Source organism: Macaca mulatta, chromosome 20, assembly GCF_049350105.2.
Source record: "Macaca mulatta isolate MMU2019108-1 chromosome 20, T2T-MMU8v2.0, whole genome shotgun sequence".
NCBI lineage: Eukaryota > Metazoa > Chordata > Mammalia > Primates > Cercopithecidae > Macaca > Macaca mulatta.
The window spans coordinates 5,886,626-5,908,914 of record NC_133425.1 but is presented as its reverse complement, the minus strand read 5'-3'; the positions used below and the strand labels follow the sequence as shown (position 1 = coordinate 5,908,914).

General features: G+C 53.3%; 1 protein-coding gene and 2 long non-coding RNA genes across 21 annotated transcripts in view; 2 read left to right on the top strand and 1 right to left on the bottom strand.

Moving 5' to 3' along the window:
- Positions 1-22,019, bottom strand: part of MGRN1 (mahogunin ring finger 1) — a 65,765-nt gene extending 43,746 nt beyond the window's left edge. For all 19 annotated transcript variants that reach the window (XM_077985495.1, XM_015125543.3, XM_015125545.3 and 16 more), the window contains exons 1-2: positions 21,787-22,019; positions 1,029-1,147 (exon numbers count right to left, since the gene is read on the bottom strand). In XM_077985495.1, the coding sequence (XP_077841621.1) occupies positions 1,029-1,147; positions 21,787-21,874 (207 nt within the window). In that variant the 5' untranslated portion in view covers positions 21,875-22,019. The remainder of the gene's footprint in view (positions 1-1,028; positions 1,148-21,786) is intronic.
- On the top strand, positions 75-10,559 carry LOC144337883 (uncharacterized). Its single transcript, XR_013411518.1, has 3 exons — positions 75-454; positions 1,452-4,402; positions 10,357-10,559. It is a non-coding gene; the product is annotated as an uncharacterized LOC144337883 (long non-coding RNA).
- LOC144337888 (uncharacterized) lies at positions 17,438-21,985 on the top strand. Its single transcript, XR_013411523.1, has 2 exons — positions 17,438-17,500; positions 19,501-21,985. It is a non-coding gene; the product is annotated as an uncharacterized LOC144337888 (long non-coding RNA).
- Positions 22,020-22,289: the final 270 nt, after the last annotated feature.

Genomic DNA, 22,289 nt, shown 5'->3' with positions numbered 1-22,289 from the left:
GATATTAGCCAGCTGTCTGGGTCTCTCCTTTGGACCATGTCTCTTGCCCACTGTTCTAGGGAAAGTCAATTTGGTTTTTTTTTTTTTTTGAGACAGCCTCCCTTTGTTGCCCACGCTGGAGTGCAGCGGCGCAATCTCAGCTCACTAAAACCTCCAACTCTCAGATTCAAGTGATTCTTCTGCCTCAGCCTCCCGAGTAGCTGGGATTACAGGCACAAACCACCACACCCGGCTAATTTTTTTTTTTTTTTAAGTAGAGACAGGATTTCACCATTTTGACCAGGCTCGCCTCAAACTCCTGGCCTCAGGTGATCTGCCCGCCTCAGCCTCCCCAAGTGCTGGGATTACAGGCATGAGCCACAATGCCCGGGGTCTATAAATACTATTTTTCCTTTTAAAGAAAGTCATCGGCTGGGCGCGGTGGCTCAAGCCTGTAATCCCAGCACTTTGGGAGGCCGAGACGGGCGGATCACGAGGTCAGGAGATCGAGACCATCCTGGCTAACACAGTGAAACCCCGTCTCTACTAAAAAATACAAAAACTTAGCCGGGCGAGGTGGCGGCGCCTGTAGTCCCAGCTACTCGGGAGGCTGAGGCAGGAGAATGGCGTGAACCCGGGAGGCGGAGCTTGCAGTGAGCTGAGATCCGGCCACTGCACTCCAGCCTGGGTGACAGAGCGAGACTCCGTCTCAAAAAAAAATAAATAAATAAAAATAAAAGAAAGTCATCCAAGAAGGCTGGAATCAAATCTACAACGTTCTGCAGCCGTTGCAACCCAGATGCACCCGTTCAGTATGGCTGCTCTGTTTCGCAGTGACCTGCCCCTGGCCATCTGGCCTCTAAGGGGCAGCACCAGGACACCCCATTCCAGGGCACGTGTCCACACCCAAGCTCAACTGGAACCCTGTCAGGAGCTCTGCCCCGTTTAGGGGTGATTTGGTGCCCGTCTGCCCTCATGGCTGGGATGCAGACCACTGGGGACGGGGTCTCCCACCCCCGCAGCCCAGTGAGAGCCCTGTCCAGACCCACCTGGACTGGGCGGCTGCCCAGGAAATTCAGGTCCATGTTCTCTCCAAAGAGGTAACCTTCAGGGTGGGGGGTGTCAAATTTCTCTCCTCCCATGAAAAAGTGCGAAGCAAAGTAGTTTCCTGTTTAAAAAAGGAAACACGATTATAGATTGGTTTTTTGCTTCTGAGATGGAGTCTCGCTCTGTCACCCAGGCTGGAGTGCAATGGCGCAATCTTGGCTCACTGCAACCTCCACTCCTTGGGTTCAAGCGATTCTCTGCCTCAGCCTCCCGAGTAGCTGGGATTACAGGCACGTGCCACCATGCCTGGCTAATTTTTGTATTCTTAGTAGAGACGGGGTTTCACCATGATGGCCAGGATGGTCTCCAACACCTGGCCTCAAGTGATCCGCCTGCCTCAGCCTCCCAAACTGCTGGGATTATAGGTGTGAGCCACAGTGCCCAGCCTGCAAACACAGTTATAGACTCTGAGGCTGAACACAGCCCGGTGGGAACATCTGATGGCCAAGAAGCCCAGTCCTGAGAAAGGCTCCACCTCAGGGGAGCTGGTGCAGACAGGCCAACGCGCGTCCCCCACACCTTCTGCCTCGGCAACCTGGCCTCAGGCCTTCCAAGGTGGCCTCCTGACCTCCTCACACCGCCAGCCTCAACACCCTTCCCTGGATGGCTCCTCACTGTTCACAGCCCGTCAGCCAGCTCCCAGCTCCAACACCACTTTTTTCTGTGGTGGCCTGAGCTGTGTTCCCGATGAAGACAAGTTCGGGTCCTACCCCACATCCACCCCCTACTTGTGCATGTGACCTTATTTGGAATTAGGGTCTTTGCAGATGTAATGAAGTTAAGATGAGGTCATACTGGATTGAAGGGCCTAAATCCAGTAACTGGTTCTTAACAGAAGGAAGAAGAGGGAGGTTTGGACGCAGACTCGTACGAAGGGAAGACCAAGGGAAGAAAGAGGCAGAGACTGCAGTGATGCGGCCACAAGCCCAGGGATGACAAGGAGTGCCTGGGGCCCCAGGAGTGGGGAGAGGTAAGGAAGAGTCCTCCCCAAGTGCCTTCAGGGGGCGTGGGTCTGCTGACACCTCAGTTTCTGACATGTGCCTCCATGACGGTGAGAGAATACATTTCTGCGTCTTAAGCCACGGTTAGAGGTCATTTGTCACAGCCACCCCGAGAAATCCTTACACATTTCCTGACCCCAGACTAAGTCACCCCACCCCCAAATCTGAGCCCTGCATACTTTCCATGTCAGCATCAAGCCCGGTTTAGAAGTCTCTGTGGATCTGGACTAGTTCGTTCAGTCTGACTCCCACGTGAGGGCAGTGGCCTGTAGGCGGCACCCATCAGCACCCTAGCACACTTAGGCACGAGATCTGCGCTTCTCCTACGAGGAGGGGATGAACAGCTGGGCAGCCTCAGAGACCTGCGCTCAGAGCCCTGCCGAGGAACACTGAGAGTATGGCCTCTCCCCTGGATTCTTGACCTCACACCCAGATTCAGCACCGTTTCTCCCGGCACACAGTCCCTGAGAGGAGGGCCCAGGTGACCACAGGGGCCTATAGATTTCAGGGATGCTCAGACTACATGGTCCTCAACCTCACGTGTTGCAGGGACTTCCGGGAATTCTCAGAATCCCCACTGGGGGCCCCAGAATCCCTATTCCTTCTCAGAATTCCCACCTGAGGCCAGGTGGGCTCCTCCCGGGGCCCTCAACGGGAATTCTGAGACCTACAGGCCCTGCATGGCCTGTGTCCTTCCTGAGAACCACGGCTCCAGTTACAGTTAGCCCAGCCACGGCCAGCAAGAGTACCTGGGCCCCAACCATGAGTCCAGGATGCTCCTCCCGAGGGAGGTGGCCCAGAGCCAGGTGCCCAGCACAGCTGCTCCTGACTGCCAGGAACGGTGGGCAGGAGCCACAGACCCACCCAACCCCCCATGCAGAACAGGGACCACTGAGAGGTGATGACGACCAGAAAACAAGAATAAAGCGGCGACTACTTCAGCAAGTGGAACGGCCTGATTTTATGGACCATCACGCAGCTGCTGGAACCAAGCTGATCTAGACACACCGACGTGGATTGAGTCACAGAAATGTGCAAGTTAAAGAAAACAAGTTAACACATTGCAAGATCATTTTCTGAGGGGTCACTGCACGCACTGAGATGTGCACAGCACAAATTGTGAATACACTGAGAATGTTCTGGAAGGTCACACCCACGAGGCTGCCAGGGAAATTGGTGCAGAGCAGATGAGGGATGAAGCAAAGCCCATGTGGTGGTTTTAAATCAAAAGAAAGAATACCTGCAGTACAGGTGAGCCCAGGATGCCTTCCCCAATTACCTGGGCCCTGCACGTAGCCCCACCACATTGAAAGCTTCATTGCATCTTAATACCCTAAGTCTTTAAAGGTGAATTTTCCACACGGCCTCTGGGGAGTCTGGGGGCCACAAGGCACACCGTGCCTCAGGACCTGGTGGTCTCCAGACACTGGCCTCAGGCTTGGTTGGCCTTTAACTCACCCAACCTCAAGCCCAAGTCACGGAGCAGGGCTGAGGGCGGCCCGGCCCGGAGCCACCTGCCTGACCTCCAAGATACACAACATGGCCATGCAAACCACAGGAACCCCCCGCACCAGCCGCTGGCAGACAAGGGCCACAGCAGCATGGCAAGAGGGTGTGGGAAGCCCACTGACCCTGCTGACCAGCCCAGGACCCATCACTGGCGGCACCCTCAGCAGTGACCAGTCCCCGCCCTTCCAGGAGCTCCCCAGGGCTGACGTAGTAAGGTGGGGTCCAGAAGGCCAGGCAGCCTTGGTCTGGAGGGAGACTCAGGAGTGGGCTTGTCCCTGCGAGGCCTTCCAGGCTGAGGCACTGGGAACTCCATGACCCCAGGCAGGAGACAGGTCCCTGGTCCAGAAGCCTTCTGCTCCAGCCTCCTCCCAGGGCACCCTCAAGGCACAGCCACTTTGTGTCCAAGAAGCCCTCTGAGTTTCCTCTCTGTAGGCAGAAGACGAGCGAGCTGGCCAGCCTCCACGAGGGCCCCCAACGCATCTCACCTCCCAGCTGACATGTCTCTGGGCAGACTGCACCCACACTGAACAGGGCTGACCAGGTGACCAGTGAGACCTCGTGAAAATGGCTTCTAAGGCTCTGGGGCAAGCTGCCACGGTGCTGTGAGGACACCCAAGCAGCCCCATGGAGAGGTCCACGTGGGGAGGACCCGAGGCCTCCTGCTAAACCCAGCACCAGCATGCCGTGCCTGTGAGCCAGGGAGCAGCCCCTCCGTGACCAGGCAAGCCCTCAGATGACCACAGCCCACCCACAGCTTTTTTTTTTTTTAAGACAGGGTCTTGCTCTGTCACCGAGGTTGGAGTGCAGTGGCACGATCACCGCAGCCTTGGACCTCCTGAGCTCAAACAATCCTCCTGCCTCAGCCTCCCAAGTAGCTGGGACCATGGTGTGCACAATGCCTGGCTCATTTCTGTTTATTTTTGTAGACACGGGGTCTCACTACGTTACCTAGGCTAATCTCAAACTTCTGGGCACAAGCAATCCTCCCACCTTGGCCTCCCAAAGGGCTGGGCTTACAGGCGTGAGCCACCGTGCCACAGCCTGAGCGAGGACTCATGAGTGATGGTGAGCCAGAGCCCCCCAGCTGAGCCACTCCCAGTCATGACCCACACCGTGAGGTAGTAAGCGCTGTGCTAAGCCACTAAATTCTTAAGGAGTCACCCAGAAAAAGACGTCGAATCTTTCTGAGATGTGGTCTCAGTGACTGTCATTCTCTTCTCCTGGCTCCCAGTTCGACTTCATTTCTACAGTCACAGTCCTGGTTAGAGCCTCTGGCACCATCTGCCCTGTGACTGTGCCCATTTGCCAGTCTCCCCACATCTCCTAGGTCTCCAGGTCTGTTTCTGGACCCACTGCCCTCAAAACCCTGCTGGTGTCCCAGCCACATTGAGGCAGGTCGCAGTCTCCCTGCAGCCTCTGAGGCCTCAGACAAGGCCATTCTGCCAGCCCCGGCCCACTCACACCTCGGGGCCCTGGAGTCCTCAGCTCATCCAGCTCTTCCCTGGAGCTCCGGCTCCACCTCAAGCTGCCCTCTCCACAAGGCCTCTTCTGACACCCCTTTTACAACTTGCCAAGCCCCCAATACCCCCGCTTGCTGACCAACCTTCCCACTCCCCTTTCCGGCCTTATTCTTCTCCACAGCACTTTTCAGCCTGGTGTTCTAGATGGGAGGCTCTAAGATCTGACGGTATACAGATTTAAGCTTCATTAACTTCAGAGAAAGTAATTAAGCTGGGCCGGTGGTTCATGCCTGGGAGCTTTGGAAGATCAAGGCAGGAGGATCACTTGAGCCCCGGAGGTCAAGACCAGCCTGGGCAACATACGGAGACCCTGTCTCTACAAAAAATTCTTAAAAATTAGCTGGGCATGGGGCCGGGCGTGGTGGCTCACACCTGAAATCCCAGCACTTTGGGAGGCTGAGGCGGGAGGATCACGAGGTCAAGAGATCGAGACCATCGTGGCTAACACGGTGAAACCCTGTCTCTACTAAAACTACAAAAAACTTAGCCGGGCGTGGCGGCGGGCGCCTGTAGTCCCAGCTACTCCAGAGGCTGAGGCAGGAAAATGGCGTGAACCCAGGAGGCGAAGCTTGCAGTGAGCCGAGATTGCGGCACTGCACTCCAGCCCGGGTGACAGAGCAAGACTGCGTCTCAAAAAAAAAAAAAAAATTAGCTGGGCATGGCGGCGCATGCCTGTAGTCCTAGCTACTCAGGATACTCACTGAGACAGGAAGATCGCTTGAGCCCAAGAGTTCAGGGCTGCAGTGAGCCATGATCACACCACACCGCACTCCAGCCTGGGCAACAAAGCAAGACCCTGTCTCTCCCCTCCCCCCACCAACTCTCTCTCTCTCTCTATATATATATACATGCACACACACACATATATATGTATAAATAACTTCAGAGAAACAAACGCTACAAACTCAAACACCTGCATAGGTAATAAGTAATTATTAATTTTCTCCTTTATCTTTTTAAAATTAAGTTTTCGGCCGGGCGTGGTGGCTCACGCCTGTAATCCCAGCACTTTGGGAAGCCGAGGAGGGCGGATCAAGAGGTCAGGAGATCGAGACCACGGTGAAACCTCGTCTCTACTAAAAATACAAAAAATTAGCCGGGCGTGGTGGCGGGCACCTGTAGTCCCAGCTACTCGGGAGGCTGAGGCGGGAGAATGGCGTGAACCCGGGAGGCGGAGCTTGCAGTGAGCCAAGATCGCGCCAGTGCACTCCAGCCTGGGCGACAGAGCGAGACTCCATCTCAAAAAAATAAAATTAAATTAAATAAATAAATAAAATTAAGTTTTCTACAATTAACATGTATCATTTCTTTTTTTTTTTTTTTTTTGAGACAGAGTCTCGCTTAGTCGCCCAGGCTGGAGTGCAGTGGCGCGATCTCGGCTCACTGCAAGCTCCGCCTCCTGGGTTCACGCCATTCTCCTGCCTCAGCCTCCCGAGTAGCTGGGACTACAGGCGCCCGCCGCCTCGCCCGGCTAATTTTTTGCATTTTTAGTAGAGACGGGGTTTCACAGTGTTAGCCAGGATGGTCTCGATCTCCTGACCTTGTGATCCGCCCGCCTCGGCCTCCCAAAGTGCTGGGATTACAGGCGAGAGCCACCGCGCCCGGCCAACATGTATCATTTCTAAAATAAGAAAAATTATTTTTAAAAGATCAGAGACAAGGAAGAAGGGTGTTGTTAAAGCAATAGTTGTAATATCACAAAACTGGAATCATGTTCTAGAATGAGATCAAGGTAATGGTTGCTTGACTGAATATACCAAAAATCACTGACTTGTACACTTTGAAAACGTGACCCTGATGGTAAGTGAATTTCACTTCAATAAAACTTATTAGCAACTAGAAGGACTTCCCTTGTGAGGTGATGAATAATTAATTTTTTATACTAGCTTTTTATGTCAATTTTTGGCAAGCAACTTGGAATTAGACACTATTGTTACACAAAAATCTTGCTAATTCCTATCTAATTGATGTTATCAAGGTTTCTCAACTTAAAAAACAGAACTAGCCCAGGTGCGGTGGCTCACACCTGTAATCCAAGCACTTTGGGAGGCCAAGGTGGGTGGATCACCTGAGGTCGGGAGTTCGAGACCAGCCTGACCATCATGGAGAAATCCCATCTCTATTAAAAATACAAAACTGGCCGGGCACGGTGGCTCAAGCCTGTAATCCCAGCACTTTGGGAGGCCGAGACGGGCGGATCACGAGGTCAGGAGATCGAGACCATCCTGGCTAACACAGTGAAACCCCGTCTCTACTAAAAATACAAAAACTTAGCCAGGCGAGGTGGCAGGCGCCTGTAGTCCCAGCTACTCGGGAGGCTGAGGCAGGAGAATGGCGTGAACCCGGGAGGCGGAGCTTGCAGTGAGCTGAGATCCGGCCACTGCACTCCAGCCTGGGTGACAGAGCGAGACTCCGTCTCAAAAAAAAAAACAACAACAAAAAAAAAAAACAAAAAAAAAACAAAATTACCCAGGCGTGGTGGTGTATGCCTGTAATCCCAGCTAATTGGGAGGCTGAGTCAGGAGGATCACTTGAACCTGGGAGGCAAATGTTGCGGTGAGCTGAGATTGCGCCATTGCACTCCAGCTTGGGCAACAAGAGTGATGCTCCATCTCAAAAAGGAAAAAAAAAGAAAAAAGATAAAGAAAAAGGCCGGGCACGGTGGCTCAGCCTGTAATCCCAGCACTCTGGGAGGTTAAGGTGGGTGGATCACGAGGTCAGGAGATCGAGACCATCTGGCCAACATGGTGAAACCCCGTCTCTACTAAAATACAAAAAATTAGACGGGCATGGTGATGCATGTTGTAGTCAGAAGGCTGAGGCAATGGAATCGCTTGAACCCAGGAGGCAGAGGTTGCAGTGAGCCGAAATCACACCACTGCATTCCAGCCTGGCAACAGAGCAAGATTCTGTCTCAAAAAAAAAAAAAAAAAGAAAGAAAGAACTAGAATTGAGGGTCTGAGCATGGTGGCTCACACCTGTAATCCCAGCACTTTGGGAGGCTGAGGCGGGTGGACCACTTGAGGTCAAGAGTTCTAGACCAGCCTGGCCAACATGGTAAAGCCCCATCTCTACTAAAAATACAAAAAAAAAAAAAAAAAAAAAAAAGCTTGGAGTGGTGGTACATGCCTCTAATCCCAACTACTCAGGAGGCTGAGACAGGAGAATTGCTTGAACCTGGGAGGCGGAGGTTGCAGCAAGCTGAGATTGTACCACCTCACTCCACTCCAGCCTGGGCAACAGAGCAAGACTCCATCTCAAAAAAAAGAAAAAGAAAAAACAAATAAAGAACTAGAATTGAAGCTGAAATCTGTATCATTTCAGCAATAGCTTATATCCAACGGTGAATGCATGAATTAATCAGAGAAAAAGGAACCCACCTACTCAAGAAACATGTTTCCAATGTTTTTTAGTATTTCTACTTGTTACTGATAAAAACTGTAATATTTGTTTGATCAGTTGGGTATTAGTAATGGCCATTCAAACCATAAAAAATTCCTCACAGCTTATGATGATCCACAATTTTTCAAAATTCTAGTTTCAATTGATGTGCATATTTTGGTTGCAGACACACAATATTATCAATACAAGATCTTTGCCAGGCGCGGTGGCTCACACCTGTAATCCCAGCACTGTGGGAGGCCGAGGCGGATGGATCACTTCAGGTCAGGAGATTGAGACCATCCTGGCTAACACGGTGAAACCCCCGTCTCTACTAAAAATACAAAAAATTAGCCGGGCATGGTGGCAGGTGCCTGTAGTCCCAGCTACTCGGGAGGCTGAGGCATGAGAATGGCATGAACCTGGGAGGCAGAGCTGGCAGTGAGCCGAGATCATGCCACTACACTCCAGCCTACGCAAAAGAGTGAGACTCTATCTCAAAAAAAAAAAAAAAAAAAAGATTTTCAAGCAATAAAAATTCAAGCAGGCTGGGCACAGTGGCTCACGCCTGTAATCCCAGCACTTTGGTAGGCCGAGGCGGGTGGATCACAAGGTCAGGAGATCGAGACCATCTTGGCTAACACAGTGAAACCCGTCTCTACTAAAAATACAAAAAATTAGCCAGGCATGATGGCACGCACCTGTGGTCCCAGGCACTTGGGAGGGGCTGAGGCAGAATTGCTTGAACCTGGGAAGTGGAGGTTGCAGTGAGGGAGACTCTGTCTCAAAAAAAAAAAAAAAAAAAAAAAAATTAAGCAAGGCCGGGCACAGGAGCTCACGCCTATAATCCTACCACTTTGGGAGACCAAGGTGGGAGGTTCAGTTGAGCCCAGGGGTTCGAGACCAGCCTGGGCAACATGGTAAAACCCCATCTCTACCAAAAATACAAAATTAGGCCAGGTGCAGTGGCTCATGCCTGTAATCCCAGCACTCTGGGATGCCAAGGCGGGCAGATCACTTGTGATCAGGAGTTCAAGATCAGCCTGGCCAACATGGTGAAATCCCATCTCTACTAAAAATACAAAAATTAGTCGGGCATGGTGGTGTGCGCCTGTAGTCCCAGCTACTTAGGTGGCTGAGGCACGAGAATCGCTGGAATTTGGGAGGCAGAGGCTGCAGTGAGCCGAGATTGTGCCACTACACTCTAGCCTGGGTGACAGAGTGGGACTCTGTCTCAAAACAAAACAAAACAAATTAGTTGGCATGGTGATGCGTATTTGCAGTCCGAGCTACTCGGAAGGCTGAGGAGGAAGGATCACTTGAGCCTCGGAGATCAAGGCTTCAGTGAACCCTGATCAAGCCACTGCACTACAGCCTAGGCAACAGAGCCAGACCCTATATTTAAAAAAAACAAAAAAAAATCAAGCATTAAAAATTAGAATCCACCAGGCGCAATACTCACACCTGTAATCCCAGCACTTTGAGAGGCCAGGGCGCGCAAATCACTTGAGGTCAGAGGTCAGGAGTTCACGACCAGCCTAGCCAACGTGGAAAGCTCTGTCTCTACTAAAAATACAAAAATTAGGGCCGGGCATGGTGGCTCACGCCTGTAATCCTAACACTTTGGGAGGCCAGGGCGGGTGGATCACAAGGTCAGGAGTTTAAGACCAGTCTGGCAACAAGGTGAAACCCCTATTTCTACTAAAAATGCAAAAAAAAAAAAAAAAAAAAAAAACTAGCTGGTGCACACCTGTAATCCCAACTACTCAGAAGGCTGAGGCAGGAGAATCGCTTGAACTCAGGAGACAAAGGTTGTGGTGAGCAGAGATCACACCACTGCACTCCAGCCTCGGCGACAGAAGACAACTGTCTCAGAAATAAATAAATAAATAAAAATACAAAAATCAGCTCAAGCCTGTAATCCCCACTACTCAGGAGGCTGAGACAGAAGAATCACTTGAACCCGGGAGGCAGAGGTTGCAGTGAGCTGAGATTGCGCCACTGCACTCCAGCCTGGGCGACAGAGCAAGACAGTCTTTAAAAAAAAAAAAAAAAAAAAAATTGGAACCCAGTCACATGCTCACAGATAAGGAAACGCTTGACAGTGCAGGGTTACAGGATGGACCCACCCCCCCAGCAGTTAGAAGCAGGATCCACCTGATCAACACGGGGCAGACAACAACCCACACCCGCAGGACACGAGACCAACTGGGAAGAACGGGAAACACCTCACAGAGAATCCCGGCCGCCCGCGGCGGCTCACGCCTATAATCCCAGCACTTTGGGAGGCCAAGGCAGGCAAGATGGCTCGAAGCCAGGAGTTCCAGACCAGCCTGGGCGACGTGGTAAGACCCACGTCTCTACAAAAAACGGCCAGGTGTGATGGCTCACACCTGTAATCCCAGCACTTTGGGAGGCCGAGGCAGGTGGATCACCTGAGGTTGGAAGTTTGAGACCAGCCTGACCAACATGGAGAAACCCCGTCTCTAATAACAATACAAAATTAGCCAGGCGTGGTGGCGCATGCTTGTAATCCCAGCTACTTGGCAGGCTGAGGGAGAGGAATCGCTTGAACCTGGGAGGTGGAGGTTGTGGTGAGCTGAGATTGTGCCACTGTACTCCAGCCTGGGGCAACAAGAGGAAAAAACCGTCTCCAAAAAAAAAAAAAAAAAAAGTAGCCAGGCACAGTGGTGTGTGCCTGTAGTTCCAGCCACTCAAGAGGCTGAGGCAGGAGGACCATGTGAGCCCAGGAATTTGAGGTCGCAGTGAGCTATGATTGGGCCACTGCACTCCAGCCCAAGCAACAGAGTGACTCTGTCTCAAAGAAAAAAAAAAAAGGAAAGAAAGAAAAAGAATGCTGTGGCTCACACATGGGTATCCACACGTGGAGAACAAACACAGGAAGGAAACTCTAGGTCCCTGACGGGGCAGGAAGAAGGGACAGGCCTGGGGAAGTGTTAGAGTGGTGCACCCGCGTACACGTGGTGTGTGCATGCATGTGCTGTGTACATTTGTGCACAAGCTCAGGACCAAGAGGAGCAGGCAGAGCTGCCGAGGGGGTGGAGGAGAAAGAAAAGGAGACTGTGAGTGAGAAGTGGGAAGGCAGCTGTGGAGGTGAAAGAACGCAGGTGGGACAGCACCCACCGGGCTCTCCCTCCACACTGGCTGAGGTCAGCACCTTCACTCCCTTTCCTGCTGGCCGCAAGGAGAGAGGGGCAGACAAAGCCCCCACTTTCCATGCGGGAAACGAAGCTCAGCAAAGGCCCCCAAGCTCATCAGCGGTGGAGGTGGGGCGCACATCCCGACTTCAGAGGCCACTTGTGTCTCAGCCTCCGTGCTGGGCACCTCCCCTCCTGCAGCCGGGGGAACACGGGGACAGGAGTCAGTGGTGTCACCGCCAGTGACAATGGGCCCTGTTCACACACAAAAAGCCACACGCAAGGGGCTTCCCCAGTAGAATGGCTGAAAATCCTCCCATGGGCTCACAGGGCCCGACAGACGCCACAGGGTCCCAAGGTTGTCCTGGAAATCCCAGCTACGTGGAACCAACACACTCAAGGACCCAGGGCCTCAGAGCAGTCCTCAAACACGGCTAAAACAAAGGCATCCTTCTCCCCTGGTTTACTGTCACCCCCAGGGGGACTGGAACCCAGCAGTTCACTGTCTCCCTGCCCAAGGGATTCGGACTCTGGGTGGCTTGCAGGTGTCCAGGCGACCTGGACAGGGAGGGAACAGCTACAGAAATGAAAACTGCACAATCCCTTCCTTGGGAGGCCTCTAGGCGTTTCCCGCACAGCTTCGATCCCCTCCACACATGCCTCAAGGCAGGATAATACGTATGTTTGTCATCCTTTACGGCTGAGAAAAACCAAAACCACAAGGCCATAGGTCAGAGGCTGTCTCGGGGATGGCCGGGGTAGGGGGACAGCCCTGTCCCTTCCATACAGGCCACAGAGTCAGCCAGGAAGCCTTCTGGGGCCCCCTTTTGTCTCTTGCACCTTGTCAATATCTGGTGGTACACAGTGTGCAATGAACGCCACCAGACATCCGCGAGAGGAAAACAGAAACGTTACAAATCACTGACACGAGCCAACCTTGGAAGGGCGGGAGGCCCGGGACGCGGCAAGTCCTCTCAAGAACGCGGGTGAAAGGCGAAGCACAGGCCATCTGAGAGCACAGACGGATTCAACGGATTCAGCAGAGGAGCCGCAGCAAATCACCGCCCGAGCCGCAGCAAACCACAGCCCGAGCCGCAGCAAACCACAGCCCGAGCAGCCGCAGCAAACCACCGCCCGAGCCGCAGCAAACCACCGCCCGAGCCGCAGCAAACCACGGCCGGAACCGCAGTGTGGAGGGCGGATGAGTGAAGTGCAGCCTTGCTGTTATGCCTGAAAGCACCTGCCCCGCCTGCCTGTGGCTGAACTCAGCGCTCACAGTTTTCAGGGAGAAGTCTGACCCATGTTTATCAGACCAGAGTTCAGGGCCCACGGGGTCAGAGGTTCCTGGCCTGGACCCTTGAAAAGCATTTGCCTCCCTGGGACCCCTGAGAGAAACACGCTGGGCTCAGATCTTGGCAGAAAGGCCTTTCCTCAACTCCCCCAACACGGGGACCACGTGTGGATCCACAGGCAGACGTTCCTCGTCCTCCCCGTTCTAGGGGGGCAGAGGCTGTGCATCTGGGGACAAGATGCCCAAGTCCTAAGGAGGCCTGGGAGACAACTCTCCTGCCTGTTCCACCCTAGGCAGCCCAGGCTTCCTCCTCACCTTCCAGATGCCCCCAGCCCAATGACAGCCAATGAAGATTGCCGCACCCTGACCTAAAGGCCACGCCAAGCTCCCGGCTCTGCAGACCAGCAATTCCACTTTCCCTGCCTGGGCTATTCCCTCCTTGGGAAGCCGCGGTGAGGCCAGCCTGGACCACCCTGCAGGCCAACTGCCAGCTCGCGGTCAATGCTCCTGCCACCATTCTCCTCATAATGTCACCACTGCCCCATTATCTCGTGTACCCGTTGGTTCCCTCTGTCCTCCCCTGCCCAAAAGCAGGCATCATCTACAACTGTCCACCACCCCGCATCCTCGCGACCTCCACCCTCCATGCCGTAAGAGCTGGATGAATACTCACCTAATGAATGAAAGCAGATGCTGTTGTTACTGGTGTTTGACAGGGAAACTGAGGCCCAGTGAGGCTAAGTGACCTGCTCAGGCCACACAACCAGTGAGACATGTCCTCACTGGGACCCCCGGGCCGACTCCAGAGCCTGCATTCTCAGTCATACGAAGTAAGCTAGGACGTGAATGAAGACACCCAGCATGCCTGCCTCCTAAGAAACACAGCGGCCCAGGGGCCCGGGACACCAGGGTTGGACTTCACTGGGCTGCCTCAGCCATCGTTCCCACCCGAGGAACGGGCAGTGGGAAGGCAACGAGGTGTCTGCAGGGGCCCCGAACAGCTCACTGCTCCCACCTGCTGAAAATTGTTCTCACGTTCTAACAGGACAGGTGTTCCTGGTTACCAGTCTCACAAAATCAGCTGCTGCATTGCCAATAAACCCCAGGTGGGTCAGACCTGCATAAGATCATGTCCCAGGATGCCCCCACCAGGTGGGAGGCAAGAGGGGGTGGCAGCCCCACAGCCTTCGAGTGCTCTGGGGGTCACACCCCACTGTATCACCCATGCATATTGATCCCCTGGGCCTCCCATGCTTCCCTGCCTACTACCAATCCCCCACCCCAGCTGGGGAAGTTAACACGGGCTGGGATCTTGATTTTTTTTTTTGAGATGGAGTCTCCTTGATTTATTTTTTTTGAGATAGAGTCTCACTCTGTCACCCAGGCTGGAGTGCAGTGGAGTGATCACGGCTCACTGCAACATCTGCCTCCCAGGTTCAAGTGATTCTCCTGCCTCAGCCTTCCAAGTAGCTGTGATTACAGGCACCCACCACCACACCCAGCAATTTTCTGTATTTTTAGTACAGCCAGGGTTTTACCATGTTGGCCAGGCTGGTCTCAAACTCCTGACCTCATGATCCACCAGCCTCGGCCTCCCAAAGTGCTGGGATTACAGGCATGAGCCATCGCGCCTGACCTTGATTTCTTTATCTGCAAACTTGAGATGAGAGGGCCACCCTAAACTCAGGACGTCCTGAGGATTAAAAAAGGTCAATTTACACAAAGGAGCCTCCGGCAGGTGTGACCACACTGACTAGGTGTCCCTTTCGGACCTCCCATAGGTAAACGTGAGGGCTCGGCTCCCAGTGCAGAACACAAAGCTGAGAACAACTATGACTACGCAAAGACGCTGGGGCACCGAGGAGGCACAAGCTGTAGCCACCCTTTTTGTTGGGGGTGTGTCCTCCCTAGCCAACACATCCCTTTTCTGGAAACAGCCTCCACCACCCTCAGGGCGGCCCCCACCCCCTAGACAGGACTGGTTGGCCCTAAGGTGGACACCGAGACGCTGGGCCATCCAAATTCTCCCTGCTGTGGAACGGGACGAGGGATGGTGGCAGCACTTGGCCCTTGACCAGCCTGGTGGGCGGCGAGGGTCAGAGCAGCTGGGTCGCTCTGCAGGACAGCAGGATGGCGCTGAGGCCGGGGCCGAACAGGGGCTCTGGGTTCCCACAGCTTCCACTTCTCCGTTTCCCCGGAGGTTACTGGGACTTCCCTCGGAGCCTTCAATACACTCCATTTCTTGCCTAGGCTAGCTTCCATAAATGGCACTGAGACGGCCAATTTCCAAAGAATTAAAACCATAATAAAAAGCACTTAGGAAAGAGCTCCTATAAACCAGTAAGAAAAAACGATAACTCAATTTTTAAAATTTTTTATTTTTTGAGACAGAGTCTCCCTCTGTCGCTCAGGCTGGAGTGCAATGACGCAATCTTGGCTCACTGCAACCTCCATCTCTCAGGTTCAAGGGATTCTCCTGTCTCAGCCACCCCAGGAGCTAGGATTACACGTGCCCAACACCACACCCAGCTAATGTTTGTATTTTCAGTAGAGACGGGGTTTCACCGTGTTGGCCGGGCTGGTCTCTAAGTGATCCGCCCGCCTCAGCCTCCCAAAGTGCTGGAATTACAGGTGTGAGCCACTGAGCCTGGCCCACTCAATTGTTTTAATGTGTAGAAGGCTTCGCCAGGCACGTCAACAGCAGGATGAGAAACAGATGGCCAATTCTCATACAGAAAGGCGCTCAACCTCACTGGTCTTCAGGGAAAAGTACAAAGAAATCCAAGGTGAAACTGAAAAAAAAATTTTAAATAGCACACACCCCTCACCCTACCTAGTGCCAGTATGAATGCAGAGCGACCAACACCCTTGTTCTTGCCTGCAGGAATGCAAATTCGTTAACTCAGAAAAGTTTAAAATCTACGAAGGCTGAATGCACCCCAGTGTCCCCACAAGTCCACCTCCGGGCATAAAAATGCACCCAAAGAGATGAGACTCAAGGGCTGACCACCGCCAGACACGATGATGTCCCCAGCTCCCTCGGAGCCCGTCCACGGGCAGCACCGGGACGCTGGAGGGTCCCACGGCAGACGCCAGATCACTCACAGCTCACAGACCCCGCCAGGCCATTGTATCCCACTTCATCCTGAGGTGGAGCAAGAAGAGCGACTCCTTCCAGTGATTTCAAGTTCAAACCCAAGCAGAACTCGCCCAGGGAGGAAGTCGGGGGGGGGGGTGGTTCCCAGGGAAGAAGGGAGAGGCTGATTGCTCAGAAGGGGACAGCAGGGGGTCTCTGGGGGCTGGCACTGCTCTATTTTTCTCAACGTGTTCACTTTGTGATCATTTATCAAACTGCATGTTAATGAGCTGCACGTTTCCTAAATGTATGGTAGCCTCGGCCAGGCCGAGTGGCTCCTGCCTGTAATCCCAGCACTTTCGGAGGCTGAGGCATGTGGATCACCTGAGGTCAAGAGTTCAAGACCAGGGCCCAGGGAGGCCAAGGCGGGCAGATCACGAGGTCAGGAGATCGAGACCATCCTGGCTAACACAGTGAAACCATGTCTCTACCAAAAATACAAAAAAAAATTAGCCAGGTTTGGTGGCGGGCGCCTGTAGTCCCAGCTACTCGGGAGTTTGAGGCAGAAGAATGGTGTGAACCCAGGAGGCAGAGCTTGCAGTGAGCCAAGATCGCGCCACTGCACTCCAGCCTGGGGGACAGAGCGAGATTCTGTCTCAAAAAAAAAGAGAAGCATTCAAGACCAGCCTGACCAACGTGGTGAAACCATCTCTACTAAAAAAAAATATTATATACAAAAGTTAGCTGGGGCCGGGTGCAGTGGCTCTCATCTGTAATCCCAGCACTTTGGGAGGCTGAGGTGGGTGGATCATGAGGTCAGGAGTTTGAGACCAGCCTGGCCAACATGGTGAAACCATGTCTCTACTAAAAAATCAAAAAATTAGCCGGGCATGGTGGCTCACACCTGTAATCCCAGCTACTCAGGAGGCTGAGGTAGAAGAATCGCTGGAACTCGGGCAGAGGCTGCAGTGAGCTGAGATCGCACCACTACACTCCAACCTGCGTGACACAGCGAGACTCTGTCTCAAAACAACAACAACAACAACAACAAAATGCTAGAAAAAAATAGGAGAAAACCTCTGTGACCTTGACCCAGGCAAATATTTTTTTTCTTTTTTTTTTTTTTTTTTTTTTGAGATGGAGTCTCACTCTGTCACCCAGGCTGGAGTGCAGTGGTGCAATCTCAGCTCACTGCAACCTCTGCCTCCCAGGTTCCAGCGATTCTCCTGCCTCGGCCTCCCAAGTAGCTGGGACTACAGGCACATGCTGCCACACCTGACTAATTTTTTGTACTTTAGGAGCAACGGGGTTTCACCATGTTGCCCAGGATGATCTCGAACTCCTAAGCTCTGGCAATCCACCCACCTCAGTCTCCCAAAGTGCTAGGATTATAGGCGTGAGCCACTGCACCCGGACTTTTTTTTTTTTTTTTTTTTGAGATGGTGTCTCACTCTGTTTGCCCAGGCTGGAGTGTAGTGGTGCGATCTTGGCTCACTGCAACTCAACTCCACCTCCCAGGTTCAAGCAATTCTCCTGCCTCAGCCTCCTGAGTAGCTGGGATTACAGACATGTGCCATCACGTCCAGCTAATTTTTGTATTTTTAGTAGAGATGAGGTTTCACCTTATTGGCCAGGCTGGTCTCGATCTCTTCACCTCGTGATCCGCCCACCTTGGCCTCCCAAAGTGCTGGGATTATAGGCATGAGCCACCGCGCATGGCCCCAAGATTTCTTAAACATAACTCCAAAAGCAGTATCCACTTAAAAAGCAACAAATGAGACTTTGTCAAAATTCAAAACTTTTGCTCTTCAAAAGAAACACCATTAAGAAAATTAAAAGACAAGCCAGACTGGGAGAATATATTTGCAAATCACATGGCTGATACAGGAATCTTATCCAGAACACATAAAGAACTCTTTGTCACAACTCCATACGATAAACAATCCAGTTTTTAAAAATTGGACAAAAACTCAAATAGACACTTTTCACACACACACACAGATACGAACAGAAAGCAAGCCGGGCGCAGTGGCTCACCCCTGTAATCCCAGGACTTTGGAGGCCAAGCTGGGCGGATCACCTGAGGTCAGGAGTTCAAGACCATCCTTGCCAACATGGTGAAACCCCGTGTCTACTAAAAATACAAAAATTAGCCTGGTGTAGTGGCAAGTGCCTGTAATCCCAGCTACTCGGGAGGCTGAGGCAGGAGAATCACCTGAAACCAGGAGGCAGAGGTTGTAGTGAGCCGAGATCACACCACAGAACTCCAGGGCAACAGAGCAAGACTCTGTCTCAAAAAAAACAGAAAAGGCTGGGCAAGGTGGCTCACGCCTGTAATCCCAGCACTTTGGGAGGCTGAGGCAGGCAGATCACCTGAGGTCAGGAGTTCGAGACCAGACTGGCCAATATGGTAAAACCCCATCTGTACTAAAAATTTAAAAATTAGCCAGGTGTGGTGGCATGCACCTGTAATCCCAGTTACTCGGGAGGCTGAAACAGGAGAATCACTTGAACCCAGGAGGCGGAGGTTGCACTGAGCCAAGATCATGCCATTGCATTCCATCCTGGATGACAGAGCAAGACTCCATCTCAAAGAAAACAGAAAGCAGATCACTGATGAGCTGAGGGTGGGGGTTGGGGTAGGGACTTTGCAAACAGATGGAAGGAAACTTTTACAAGGAAAATGTCTGTAACTGTGGTGATGACTGCACAATTCTTTTGTTTGTTTGTTTTTTTGAGACGGAGTCTCACTCTGTTGCTCAGGCTGGAGTGCAGTGGAGCAATCTTGGCTCACTGCAACCTCTGCCTCCCAGCTTCAAGCAATTTGTCCTGCCTCAGCCTCCCGAGTAGCTGGGACTACAGGCGCATGCCATCATGCCCGGCTAACTTTCTGTATTTTTAGTAGAGACAGGGTTTCACCATGTTAACCAGGATGGTCTCGATCTCCTGACCTTGTGATCCTCCTGCCTTGGCCTCCCAAAGTGTTGGGATTACAGGCATGAGCCACCGCGCCCAGCCAGATGACTGCACAATTCTATAATTTAACTAAAAGTCATCAAATCATGTTTACAATGGATGAGTTGTGTGGTACATCAACTACGCCTCAATAAAGCTATGAAAGAGTAAAACAGATACAGTGAAAACAAAGCAAATATTAAATTCAAGCTGAGCACTGCTGCGGAACATATTGAAAGTTCCATTAAGAAAACTGGACAGTGGGCCGGGCGCGGTGGCTCATGCCTGTAATCCCAGCACTTTGGGAGGCCGAGGCGGGCGGATCACAAGGTCAGGAGATCGAGACCACGGTGAAACCCCGTCTCTACTAAAAATACAAAAAATTAGCCGGGCGCGGTTGTGGGCGCCTGTAGTCCCAGCTACTCGGGAGGCTGAGGCAGGAGAATGGCGTGAACCCGGGAGGCGGAGCTTGCAGTGAGCCGAGATCGCGCCACTGCACTCCAGCCTGGGCTAGGCGACAGAGCGAGACTCCGTCTCAAAAAAAAAAAAAAACTGGACAGTGTTAAGTGTTAAAAACACATATATTACCACCCAGTGACTCTTTTTCCTTGACATAATCAACAAAATTGACAGATGTGAAAAGAAAACTTTCTCATGGGGTGATCGAATGGTCCATGGGGGCAACCCCTGAAATCATCTCAAACGTCTCCACCGTCCCCAGTCTGCCCTTGGGGAAACACACCAAAATTCTGCTGAAGCCCGGTCTGCCTCCCATCCATGACCTTACGGAGTTCTCCTTATGGAGAGAGGAGACGAGGGGAGTCTAGGAAACCAGTGGGGCACGAAGGCAAGGACCGGAAGAGATGAACAAAGAGAAGCACAAGCATCTGCAAGGTCCCAGGGAAGGACGGAGAAGAGAAAGGGAAAAACGTAGTTGGAGAGGACCTGTGGACTGGACGGGCCCAGAACACTGCTGGCACTGGCAACATGACCCAGGCAGCTATTGGGTTTCACCTGTGTGCCAGTGCCAACCAATTAATAGTGGCTGACTCAGGTGTTCCGTGATGGATGCTCAGGGGGAGGGAGGGCCATGAGTGATTAGCAATGACATTTCAGCCACAGTGGGATCCCGAAGTGGGCTGTAAATGCCATGTATGTTATTTTGTCCAGTCCAAGTGAAGGGACATCAAGTGAGCTCAGGTCCCAGGTGACAGGAAGTGCCACTCAACTTTTTGATATCTGTGTCATGACACTGTTTACTATTAGGGTCATTGGCCAGTCACTTAGCTTCCTTTATGAGCAATTGTAGCAGCTACCATTTGGGGACTTCTGAGCCAAGTGTGGTTCTGAGACCTGTAAAAGCATCAGCCCGTTTTACAGATGAGGAAACTGGGATCCAGGGAGTTAAGCAACCTCGACCAAGCTCACTCAGCCAGAGACAGGCTGGAAGAACATCAGAGATGAAAGAGGACAACAGCAAACTGCTCCATCTGATGTGGGGCCATCAGCCCTCGGAAACTCCAGGGCTGAAGCACCCAAAGGCCAGGCTGCCCTGCTGCTAGGCCTGGGAAACATGTGTGTACTCCCCAGCAGCCAGGCAACAGTGCGTTCTGCCTAGCTCTGAGTCCATCCCCTTCAGAGTGCCCCCAAACTGTGCTGGTTCCCCTCACTTCATCGCGGTGGCCCCAGGCCCTCACCTAGTCACACCTTACAAAACCTGGGCAGAGCAGTTTTTCAAATCTGAGTGGACGTCAAACTCACGTGAGGAATGGGTTGAAAATGTAGGTTCCCAGGCCCCAGGTGGTCCAAGGCAGGGCCTGGCATGTCTAACAGTCCTCCCCACTTGTGGACCTGGCCCACACTCAGAGAAATCTGGCCTGTGGGTGTCCAGAGACACCCAGGAGACTGAGACATCAGATCACATGAGACGCCAGGATCTGAGGACCCAATCTGGGTGTCCCAATGATGCCCAAGTTCTCTCTCCTCTTCCTTCTCTCCTTTCCACCACAAATGACCCCACGAGGAGATGGAAGGTGAGAATCGGAGCTAGATGCTCCCAGTAAACCCATGCTCATCAATAGAGGCAGGAAGAGAGCGGGAACAAGCTCCCAGGGAGCCCCACACCTGGTCCTGGTCCCAACTGGTTCCAGCTGAGTCCTTGGCAGCCACTTCCTCCTTGACGGTTTTGGTCCCTCAGCCATAACACAGAGACCTGAGTATCGGTGGGTCCTCTCCAATCACTCTCCTGTCCTGTCAGCAAGGACCCTAGCCCCTCCCGATCAATTACAATCATCTCCTTGGGCCCAGCCCCACTCCTCCAACCCACACACCAAGAGCCTCCGTCTTGATGGGAGGGAAAGTGCCCAACCACAGGCTTGGCCTTCACACCAAGCCACCAAAGAAAGAGAAAGCCGGCCGCCGCGGTGAGGTCAATCTGATGACAATGAGCGCTTTCTAGGCAGGAGAGATGCGCCGGGACCCGCGCTCAGCACCCCGCCCCGCCCTCAGGCTTTCCCCCAGGAACTCCCCCGTGTTACGAGGACGGAGCTGAGGCGCCCGGGGCAAAGCGACTGCCCCAAGGTCACCCAAGCCGGGCAGTGGCAGCGCCGGGTACGGCTCGGGCAGGTTCCTCCGGGGCCCCCAGACACGCCTAGGGGTCGGGGCCGCGGGGCCGCGCAAAGGCTCCGGGTAGGAACGAGGCCCAGAGGGCGCGGAGCAGGGCGCCCTGCCCCCAGTCCCCGCCCCCGCGCCCGCCGGGCCAGCGTTCCAGCCCGCGCCTTGCCGTACGCGCCGGGGGCCGGGCGCTCACCGGACTTCGGAGGGTAGCGATAGGCCGAGTTCGCCTGGATGTCGATGTCCTCCACCCCCGCGATGCGGCGGCTGAGAATGGAGCCCATGGTGAGCGGCGCTGCCGGGCAGGGGCCAGGGCCGAAACGGAAGCGGCGGCGGCGGCGGCGGCGGCTGCAGGGTCCTCACACGGACATGGCCCGGACCAGGCCGCACGGACGCTAGTCCACGGCCGCGGAGGCGCCTCGAGCCCCCACCCCCGGCTTGGCCCGTGGCCCGACGCCACGGCGGCCCTCCGCCTCCCGGGCCCGGGGCACGTCGGGAAATGGAGTCCTCTCGCCCCGAAGGCGCCGGGAAGCGGCGCGGGAAGCCCGTCTGGAAACTATCTTTCCCAGGATGCTCCGTTCCCAGGCTCTCTGACGTGTTGACAAGCACTCGGGGACAAACCAAATGGACCTAAAATCAAAGGGAAGGAACCACCAAGCACACCGCAAATGGTCCTTCCTTCTGCGTTCCAAGAGCTGC